Source organism: Electrona antarctica (genome assembly GCF_951216825.1).
Source record: "Electrona antarctica genome assembly, chromosome: 13".
Taxonomy (NCBI): domain Eukaryota; kingdom Metazoa; phylum Chordata; class Actinopteri; order Myctophiformes; family Myctophidae; genus Electrona; species Electrona antarctica.
In genome coordinates, this window is record NC_136794.1 from 18,646,425 (window position 1) to 18,657,763 (window position 11,339).

Consider the following 11,339-nt stretch of genomic DNA (forward strand, 5'->3'; position numbering starts at 1 on the left):
ATAAACACAAATTCACTATCAGGATTGGTTAACACTACAGTAGGAAGGCACTACCATGATTGACTGTTGTTTTTTTCCCCTTAAATGTCAGATGTGTGGTTGGAATCGGCATAGTATTCCCTGGTGGATTTACAAATACAATCTCACAGTATGTCGTGCTGTAATGTGTTTTGAGCTTGTAGATTGGCTGTTTTCAGTGCGGGACAACCGTGCACAATGAAGTATAACTCTTACGTGTGTATTTTTGGAGGAGGATAATTTACCTTTTGCAGACCGCAGCTGGGTTCAGGTTGTCAGTGGGAAAATGCACCTAGTTACCACCCTGCCATTAACTTATATGGCAAGATGGCTGCGGTGTGCAAACGGTCAATTATTGGGGCAGAGTGAAATCATCCAAGCAATGAGGGGAGGGCCCATAGGTGGAGGGCTTCAAGATACTGCAGCTAATGTATGAAGAACCTTGGAGTAACTAGAGGTTCGGCTCGTTATGCGGTCCTCACCACTACGTTGCACTGCTAATCCGACAATTATCTCATAGACTTGGAGGGCTTTGTCAGACTACCCGTTGTACCCATCAGGCTGTGTCCCTTTTTATTCCCATATATGGTCATGGATATATCTGTATCTGTCGGTGCCCCCTGGTGTTCAATGACAGATCAAATTTTAAAAATTAAGATCAAGTATCTGCTACTCAATGACGTCCCCCATTCTTCATTTGTCATTGTTGTGTTATTAAATATCTCATGGGAAATGTCACCAGTCACCACAGTTTTAGAAGAACTCCTACAATATACATTTCCATGGTAGATGTTGAAAAGGACCCAATTGAAAAATAACTACTGACCCTTGAATTTCTGATATGCTCTTTCTCTCTGAATACAGGGCCGGTGCTCAAGAGAAAACTGCAAGTATCTTCATCCACCTTCGCACTTAAAAACCCAGTTGGAGATAAACGGACGCAACAATCTCATTCAGCAGAAGACGGCAGCAGCCATGATTGCACAACAAATGCAGTTCATGATCCCAGGAACAAGCATGCAGCCTGTGGTGAGTTGCTCGTACTCCTTAAACCTGCAACTACCACTGACTTCTTCTACTCCACATCAAGTTTTTTTCTACCCTTTATGATTTCATTTAACATTACATTATAATAAACTATAACCTCTCCCCTCATAGCACACGTTTCCTGTATCGCAGGGACTTGGTACCAACCCTGGTTTCAGCTATGCTCCGTATATTACACAAATGGGCCATGGAATGGGCCTCGTTCCCACGGAGATCATGCCCAGCACGTCCGTCATGGTCTCCGGAAGCCCGCCCATCACAGTCCAGAACTCCTGTTCCTCCTCCCCTACACAGAAGCTGCTGCGCACAGACAAACTAGAGGTATCGCAACAACACATGCATGGGTCCATTCTACATACAGTACACACAATATGAAATCTTAGGAATAGGAAGAGTCGATGCAGCCCCCAAAATTAAGCTTGTTTTTTTTACCTGCGACTTCACTTTAATTGGGTCCCCACCTAGGTATGCCGTGAGTTTCAGCGGGGAAACTGTGCAAGAGGGGAGACGGACTGTCGCTTCGCTCACCCCAATGACAGCCCCATGATAGACACCAGTGACAACACAGTCACCGTTTGCATGGACTACATTAAGAGCCGCTGCTCCAGGGAGAAGTGCAAGTATTTCCACCCGCCTGCACACTTACAGGCCAAAATCAAAGCCAGTCAGCAGCAGGTCAACCAGACAGTGGCAGCCCAGGCCGCACAGGCAGCTGCTGTAGCCATGGTAAGACAGATGCTTTTAAGCCTACATTTTCCAGCGAAAAACTCATTTTTCACTCGAAAATCTATTAATTTCAGGCGAGTGACACTGTCATATGACAAAGTATTTACGTACTCTCCTGACTTCTGGAGCATATTAGACTATGACTTTTAAATAAAATCATAGCCTAAGTCAACGTGAGATTAAAAAAAAGAATAGTGCCACAGTCACCAGGTTCACCTAAAACATCATAGAATGTGGAGCACTGCTTTTTATTTAATATATAATATAGAGGGAAAAAACTGTTGTGGCATGAAATAAACAAAACCAAAACCTGAGTAGCAGTGTAGAGTGATTTGATAATAAACTGTCACGTAAAAGCTTTATGGGCTCATTTATAACCGCAAAGTGTGGCAGTGACATTTTTTAATTAGATCTGTCATTGAACATACACCAGGCATTTAATACAGTAGAATGGCTTGTTGAGTAGTTTCACAGATAGATGCTAATGAAAACTTTAAGCAATGGCTAGCCATCTTCCACTATGACTTCACTAAGTGCCTGCCTGGTAAAGTGCAATAACTCAAAATGCCACAGTATTAATCATGACATAGGCTAAGTTAATTATCTAGAAGTTTAATTTGACCACCTTCTTCTGCTCTTAATTACTTTGCAAACTTTTGTTGAGTGAAACAACTCATTTTCTTATTGTGTTACTGTAGTTTATACTAATCTGAAAGGTGTTCTTTAGGCCTAGCAGATGATGTCTAAAAGCTTATAAACAGTCATCTTTAGCTGATTATTATGGATGCCGTTGACAGACTGCCCTTGTAGACCCACTACTTGACATTGTCTTTTGTGTATTCCATTTTAAGTGGTTAGTATTCCATTTACATTTTCTGTGTTTTATTTTGTGCATGCCACAAACGTGCTCGTTTAGATGCTCTGTTATTCTGGTATAAAACTGTAGAAAGGTATTGATTCTTTTTACAGAAACCCAAAGAAACTATTAGTGTAAGAAATCAACCAAAGGTCATACCTTGGATATTATATTATATTTAATAGTAAACGGAGCTCCACATTCTGTGCTTTTTCATATTGGAGAAATATTATTCTTGTGTGACATTGTGGACTTTGGCTACCTTTTAAATTTGCTGCTTTATCTCATGGATAAAACGAAGTAATCTTGTTCATGAAATATCAACATGTAATGTAATGTTGTGGTTGTATGCTTTACCTAATTATATCTTGTGTAGACTAGATTATCATTCTTAGAGTGGTAGCTGCAATATTTCTATTATGATTAACAATCACTGATTAACCAATTATTTCAAGTGATCAATCTAAATAACGATCTGAAAATAACTATGGCACTGTAGAGTATTCTAAATCGTATTAATTGATGCTTCTGATTAATAGTATATGCTGGCATACTAATTGAGAAGTTACACACTGTAGTTAGCCTAGCTGTGTGTCCTTGAATCAGTTATTTTGGTTACTGCGCATGTGTATTGTTTTTGTATGTGGTATACTACATTCAGATTATTTTGTTTTTTGTTTTTTTCCTTCTCACCTATCCACAATGCAATGCTGTTCCCCCATGACGCACCTCTGCTTGCTGTTACCTGTATGTTAATACGCTTGAATCCCATTGGCCCACTGCCATCATGTGCTCGCTGCCTGCTATTAAAAGACTCAGTCGACTGCCAAAGCAATGAAGCGACCCCTCGAGGCGACTGTAGACCTGGTACTTTGACCTTTTGCTTTGCATGTAGCTATTAATTATACTGTAATAACACTAAAGTTTTTGATTTTTGTCATTTTGTTGTACAACCACTTAAATACTCATGTATTGTTATTAGTGTATATATTTTTTTTAATCTCCCATCAGTTTAATTAATTTGAAGGATGGTTTTTAGATGTGCTTGGTTGAAGCATTATTGCCATTCACATTGTTTTATCATAAATGCTTGCTTGATTTTTGTCATCCTGTGGTAGTGGTAACCTTTTTATAGTGGTGTCTAGGCTGTTGTTGTTTCTTTTTAAGAATACTATGTACAGTTTTTAGAGTATGCGCCTCTTAATTTAAACTTTGAGATACGACTGCATTGCTCAATGAAAGTAACCGATTTGAGCGATGCTGTTGTATGACAAAGTACAGTAGTATCTAGTACAGTAACTAGATTTTTAACCAAACAAAACGGCTATTATGAGGGAGGTTGACTGAGTTATGTCTTGTCACTTGCAGGCCTTTCCCCATAGTGTCCTGCAGCCCCTACCAAAGAGACAAGCATTTGAGAAGAGCAACGGTGCCTGCTCTCTCTTCAACCCCAGCTTTTTGCACTACCAGCAGGCTTTGGCCAATGCACAGTTCCATCAACCCTCGTTCTTTCCAGGTAGGTCCAAAAGCAAACATATCTTCTTATGTCCTTCATGATTTACTGTACATGGTCTGTTTCTTTCTTCTGCATGAGTCGGTATTCCTTAAAATATGTATGTGTAAATCATGCTCCAGATTTGGTTTTTTTAGGAGCAGGAGGTGGGGGGATTACATGCGTTTTCATATTTCTGGCGGTCACAAATAGAAATAGTAATGAAATTAGATGGGTCTGTAATCAGTGTGTTCAGAATGTGCTTACTAAGCGTAATAAATGTAATTGGCCCATTATTAAGACCTTGATCCCTGGGTATTAGTGCCTAAATAGAGGCCCAGTATGTTGGAGGACATCTGCTTGGTTCCAGACCAAGTTGAGTAAATCACTTGTGTGTTGTACATTGTTTGGAGTCCTGAATACTAGTTTGTAGTTATACATTGTTTGGAGTCCTGAATACTAGTTTGTAGTTAAACATGAAACTTACAGTAAACTATGAACTCCACTTTTTGTAGCATCTTTTAATCAACAGGAGCAGACAGTATATGAACAGACAGGAACAGTGTGCTGCCTTTTACTAATTTGGTGTTTTGTCTCAGTGCCTTGCTACATTATTAGTTTGTTCTGCATGCTTATTCCTTTGGGAGAAAACAAATTAAAGAATGCCTCACCACTCTACAATATACTGTAGGATTTTTTTGCGTCTGGCTCACTAAACTAAATAACTTACTAATTAAGTTTATTTAAAGAAATTTGCTTTCCATAGAGGTGCTCACATCTGTTTTTATTTGGGGGATATGTGTAAATCATGCTTCGAAGTAGTCTCAACCTAACCTGTTTTCCACTTTCCATTACATAATCACACAGGGTCAGTGTTGTGCATGAGTCCTAGCGGCGTTGGTAGGTCCCTTGCTTATTTTTTTTTGTAATGTCTTGTAATGAATGGAGTCCATGGGTTGAAAGTTTGTTCTGTTGATTTAAAAGTCATGCTTGTTATTTTAATACGGCATGGTTAAACATGACTTCTAATCAAGGGGAACTAAGCAATACACATAGAGGCACACATTTCAGAATCGTGTGTGTGTGTGTGTGTGTGTGTGTGTGTGTGTGTGTGTGTGTGTGTGTGTGTGTGTGTGTGTGTGTGTGTGTGTGTGTGTGTGTGTGTGTGTGTGTGTGTGTGTGTGTGTGTGTGTGTGTGTGTGTGTGTGTGTGTGTGTGTGTGTGTGTGTGTGTGTGTGTGTGTGTGTGTGTGTGTGTGTGTGTGTGTGTGTGTGTGTGTGTGTGTGTGTGTGTGTGTGTGTAATACTTCACAACAAACTATTCATTTTGCCTCTTTCAGTCAGGTTGATGCTTATATTCTTTAAAAAGAATAAAACTAAATAAATGACGTCACTATATCGCCGTGTAATCTAATCATGATCTGTATGCATGTACTCATGACACAAATGGCAGTTTAAATTGATGCAAATTAATCACACAAAATAAATGCTCCCGGTGTGTAAGGACATTTAATCTCTACCCAGATACTCGAAGCACAATACACGTATTCAAGCATTTTTGGTGAACATCATTTATAGCTCTTCACAATGGTTTAGGAAGTTTGATCAGTAGCCCAGAAAACCTACTCTGCACCTTCTTATGCTTTGCTAATACTTGAATGCAAAGTAAAATGCTTTTTAAAAAGGCATTGCATAGTATGTCCCTTTTCACATGGGAATCAATGCTTTGATAGGTTTAGCTTAATTATATGCCATCTCCCTCTTGGGATGTTAAAATATGGACACATTTCCTAGGCTGCTTCTGTTATTAGCCTTCCTCTATTGTGCCCCCCTCCCCCTGCTGTCTTGCTTTGCTGTGTGATTGCATGCCATCTGCTGGTCTAACCCAATGATGGCTTGCTGCTAATGTCATTCTGTATTCACCCGGCAAGGGAGAGACAGAGGGTTGCTATAGTTACCATAATGCTCCACCTACCTTCTCATTGCTTTCATGGTTCCCTTCCTGAAAAAGTCCCCATGATGTACAGTGCTACGCCTGCTACTGTCTCTGCAGCATCTACTCCTGCCACAAGTGTTTCCTACGCAGCAACAGCACCAGCCAATCAGGTTTGCTCCTTTTTAAAGCTTTCTTTCATAAATCCTGGATCTCTAAATAAGTGCATATTATTGTTATTGTTATTCGTAGTAGTAGATTATTAAATAGGATTAGTGCTTTGTTATCTTTGCACTAGCATACTCACATGGTCTATCACAGATTACTCTAGAGACCTGTTGTTAAGCTGTATTTATTACATTTATATTTATATATGATAGTCTGCACTTCTTTAGAGATCTCTCATCTGCATACAGTAGTCGTGTTGCATACGTTTCTTTTTTGCATGTTTTGCTTTTTTCGGTGTTTTTTTTTTAATCAACATACTTAGAAATTGTCTGTCTTAGCTACTCTACCCTGCCCTGATCCGGAGGGAGGGGGGGGGGGGCAAACTGCTCAACTGTGAGTGAGAGGATGGTTGTTGCTTATTTGGGACTTTACTTCACCTCCACTGCCCTAGACCAAGTCATTAAATGGTAGCAATAGGTGAAGTGGGTGTTTGTGCCAAAGATTAACCTTTACTTTGTAATCTCAAGGCATGTACTGTTGTTGCACATGTGGTGGTATTCAAATATATTGATTATAATGCCTCCTTTCTTCCACATCACACTGGAGTCGACTGAGATTTGCTGATCTTTTAGCAATTCTGTATGTTTTAATTTCATTCTGGAAATTTTATAGACATTATTTTCCAAATCCAAATCCATGTAAGCAACTGGTTAATACTTTCTCCTAAGAAAACAAGACACATTGACCTGGGCCTGTTCCTGGTGAGTGCAAATAGTGAGTGACATCTTTTTTTGTTTGTTTTTGTTTTTTTACCTCTGAAACAGATCATCCTCAAGTAACCACCCGAAACGGACGCGAGTGCCAAGTTGCTGCCATTAAAGGCGCTAAACAGCCCTCCTGTAAATACAACATTAACTCAATACACAGTCTACATCAAGCTGCATGCTGACTGGAAGATTACCAATGTAAACATAACCTTGATCTCTGGTAACACATTGCATAGCAGGAGTGCTAGGATTATACTGTTAGATATACTGTACAGTATGTCACAGGATTATTATACCGCACACACATAATTGGAGATAGTAAAGAATTTAATCACAGATATAGTTAAGAGTTTAACGAATTATATTTAACAAGCACTTATTTCCTTCTCCTTTTTAACATTTCTTGTAAACTCACAGAACATGTATGTCTCACAGTAATGATTGTTTATCTGGTGCCAGATGGATGTTTTTTCTTTTTAATGGAACTATAGAAAAAGCACTAATATTTTAACCCTGCATTGTAAAGGTCACATTTGGCATCTCGGTCAGTCTCTCTCAGAAGTTCATTAAGAAAGCCACCTAAATGGGGCTGCTTTTTGTTCAACCTCTTGGCATCCTCATATAGTAGAACAGGATCAGTGCTCCACCTCCTGGTGTGCCTTTGCCTTGCATATGTGTTAGTTACATACTGTAACCCCAGTTTCTATGAGTATAGAATGCGCCTTCTAAGAGCTATTGTACATGTGGGGTTAACCCTGTATCCAGCAAACATGTCATCGTTAATCAAATGTCTTATGAATGTTGGTCCATGTGTTGGAGGGAATCGGGATTAATTCATGTGTTGGTGCACAAGGAAAAATATTACTAAATGGAAAGCGAGGAAATTGATGCTATGGAAAAAGTTTTAACCTCTATATTGGCCATAATATGATGGCATATTGGATTTAGAATAACACTTATCAGTAACACAATGCTATAAACAAAACACTACCTTGCACACTCAAGTTACAATTTTATACTGTTATACTTGTTTAATACCATACCCCGAATTCATGTCGGCAAATGGTTAAAATAACATCACATTGTGATTTTAGGTGTATTAGACTTGGCCTCGACAAAGATTGAAGAAATGTTTGCTGGGATAGATCTTAAAAAGCGAAGTTTATACAAAATGGAAAAGCAGTTTGAATGAGACATTGCTGCTGAATAGTTTTTTTCTTCTTCCTATGTTAAAGTAGTAAATCGACTGTGATTCTGAAAGTTTTATTCTTGAGAATTGTATATAGTGTGACACCATCTCATTGGCCTGAGTTTTGGTTGGATTGTTGCATTCTCAAGATATTCACACTTGAAAAGTAATGGTGTTCGCCCCACTATTTGATGTCATAGGGACTGAAATAGACATAGCTTGTGAGCTATGAATCCTAAATCAAATCGTTGTTAATCCTGAGTTATTTGAATGTTAGAAGTGCCTAAAGAATCATACGGTGACAACTAAACATCAGACTTTGTGTGACAATTACTAAACTATTGACAGTACAATTCCTCTTACTTTCAGAGTCTACTCCAATCTAAATAAATGATTAGGTTCTATGATACTAATTTGGTGCATTGGTATTCTCTGTACAAGTATAGATTTAGTCTTTCAGCAGATTGTCATTATTCTTTGTATAACTGTATCAATGATTTATCATTCAACAGAATTGTATTTTGTTTGACCTAAAGTTAAGCGACCCTAGTTTCCAGCTAAGGAGAAGATATGAAAGATGTTCAGAGGAGGAATGTTTGTCTATTCATGAGTCTCAATAATGTATAATGCACATTATCTACAGTACACTTGGTCACAAACTTGTCAAGTAGAATGATAGACAAATAGATGTATTGGTGATGTTTAGGTGTGGTATGATGCTTTATCACATTATGCAATTTAAACTACTTCATTATGTCATACTGTTGCCGCACTTCTGTGCTGTTTGAAACTAGCACCAGACAGAGTGGACCTTTTGGCTGGTAAGATGTAAATGAAGAAAAATGAAAGAAAAAAAAATAACTTCATTTAGATGTGTATTGGTTTTTTCAGCCATCTTTTGTATATTTCATTATCAATATTTTATTTTGCATATGTGCAAATGGTTTAACTTTCCTTTTAGTTTTACATTATTTTCCCTTCCTTAATATCTTTCGTGTGTCCGAAATCAGTTTGCATACAAATACGGTAAAAGTTATGCGTATAGACAGACAATCCACATAGAGACTTTGGGTATTCTTGATCTCTTTATTAGTACAATATGTTTCCAATTTCATTGCAAAACTTTTTACACATTGTTGGATGGACTATACGGAATATACTTACAATAGTTTATTAGTTTAGCATTAGTTATAGAACACATTTTTATAATGTATTCTGATATTTTAAAAATGAATGTAATTTATTAAGCTGACCTTAGATCTGCTGGAGGTTCCTCAAAGGGCCGTGTCCTGTTACAGTAGCCTATGAAAAGCTGCCTGTGTTCAGGGATTGACTGTTGGAGCCATGTTGAGCTTAAACATCTCATCCTTGTCACCGCTTTGCCACCTGTGCAGGACGATACCTAAGCATGAGCAAGGCCGTACAGTTTCCTTTGTTATGTATAAAATGTATTGGATAGGTCACATTTTACAAAAAAGGAAAAAAATAAAAAATGCGTTTCTTTATAGTGTGGTATATCATAACTGCATTGAGTTGTTGCTGTGGCAACCTGAAGTTATAGTGATGAAAAATGTATTTTTGTAGGTGATGAAACTCTTGTTTTCTTTTTCTGCAACATAACTCATTATACATTGTACTGCCAGAATATTTTTTATTTTAATGGCAACAATAGCCTTCTGGTATTTGAAAGCATATTTTTTTTGGAGTGTCATACTCCTGTAACACAGCATACCCATTTTTAATTTAATACAGTTTTTTTTAATGGCATGCTAACATCTCACAGTAAAAATAAATCCCCAATAGAATAATCTGATTGCCGACAGAAATACCAAGGACTCCGATAAAAGTTGTTTATTGGTAACATAGATGTTTAGAATTGCACTTTGTCCCCAGAATTTAATTCATTTTCAAAATGTAGCTTTCTCTACATGTGTGACATTTAGAACTAATTTCAATTGCAAACTAAAAGGCATATTTCACAATGTAAATACCAGTATTGTAAGCTTGGAAACATAATTTCATTTTTTTGACATGCTTGAATGCCATGTAAGATTCATCTGCACATGAGTCATTTGATATTTTAGTTCACCCACTCAAAAGAGATGTGGACAGTCAGAATGTTTGCTCTTACTGACCCAATGGAAACATAATTCTAAGCACTTTCTGAGCAGTTGGTAAACTGAGCAGACAAGTTCTTTTGTGAACTTTGCCTTATCTCTGGCCTATTGTTCTTAAGTTTCTGTGTGTTTCTGTAATTCTGTTAATTATTAAGACATTTATATAGTATGTTAGACATTTAGTTTTCAGTAAAAAAAAGAAATCCTTGAAATTCTCACTAAGTTTCCATTTTGAGGCCACAGATTGTAAAACAAACTCTTGGATTACAATGCTTGATGAGGAATAGACTGGTTAGCATGCCATTATAAATGGCTATGCTAAAGCTTCTGCAGAACTCTGTTGAAAGCCTGATTTATACTTTGTCATTGCTGAAAATAGCAGATTTAAAAACCTCAACAATTGTGTTGTGAGCTTGTAGATCGGTATTTCCAGCATACAACAGCTTCATACAACAGTATAAATTAGGCAAAAGATGCTGTGCCAGCGCCGCTTCGTTCCATCTGTAATGCCATAGACGAGGCCTACAACCTACATATAAATTTGATTCATTTTAAATGTTTGTGATTTTTAAATATTTTATTTGTGTATAATTGTTATTTTTATGTGAATAGTTTTGTTCCAGTAAATCCAAAATTGTGTAAAAGCTAATGTTAAAGAAAATAAAGTTGAGTAAATCCATGCTTTGTATCCTGTGTTTGTGTATATGTATTGCACATTTGTTGGCGTAATATTTTTTATTTATTTCCTAGACTAAATGTAGGCTATTTACAGAATAGCTGAATCACACACACACACACACACACACACACACACACACACACACACACACACATATATATATATAATATCTTATTTCAGCACTTGTTAAGAATATACACTTTAGGCCTAGGCCTACATAGAACATTTTAGACATTGTTTTAGTTTCCCCCCCACAAACCAATTTAGGTTGGACATGTCAGACGAGGAATGGCTTCACATTAAGTTTTATTTTGTTTTATGCACTTGCACTGTTAGACATCAGCCAAT

At 37.5% G+C, this 11,339-nt stretch overlaps 1 protein-coding gene across 7 annotated transcripts in view; it reads left to right on the plus strand.

The window, feature by feature from the left end:
• Positions 1–10,991, plus strand: part of mbnl2 (muscleblind-like splicing regulator 2) — a 30,225-nt gene extending 19,234 nt beyond the window's left edge. For 2 of the 7 annotated variants that reach the window (XM_079519222.1, XM_079519223.1), the window contains 8 exons: positions 883–1,047; positions 1,177–1,386; positions 1,531–1,791; positions 3,461–3,514; positions 4,016–4,163; positions 5,007–5,039; positions 6,150–6,244; positions 7,064–10,991. In XM_079519222.1, the coding sequence (XP_079375348.1) occupies positions 883–1,047; positions 1,177–1,386; positions 1,531–1,791; positions 3,461–3,514; positions 4,016–4,163; positions 5,007–5,039; positions 6,150–6,244; positions 7,064–7,078 (981 nt within the window). In that variant the 3' untranslated portion in view covers positions 7,079–10,991. The remainder of the gene's footprint in view (positions 1–882; positions 1,048–1,176; positions 1,387–1,530; positions 1,792–3,460; positions 3,515–4,015; positions 4,164–5,006; positions 5,040–6,149; positions 6,245–7,063) is intronic. The other 5 variants (XM_079519226.1, XM_079519224.1, XM_079519225.1 and 2 more) reach the window with 5 other exon arrangements.
• The last annotated feature ends 348 nt before the right edge of the window (positions 10,992–11,339 follow it).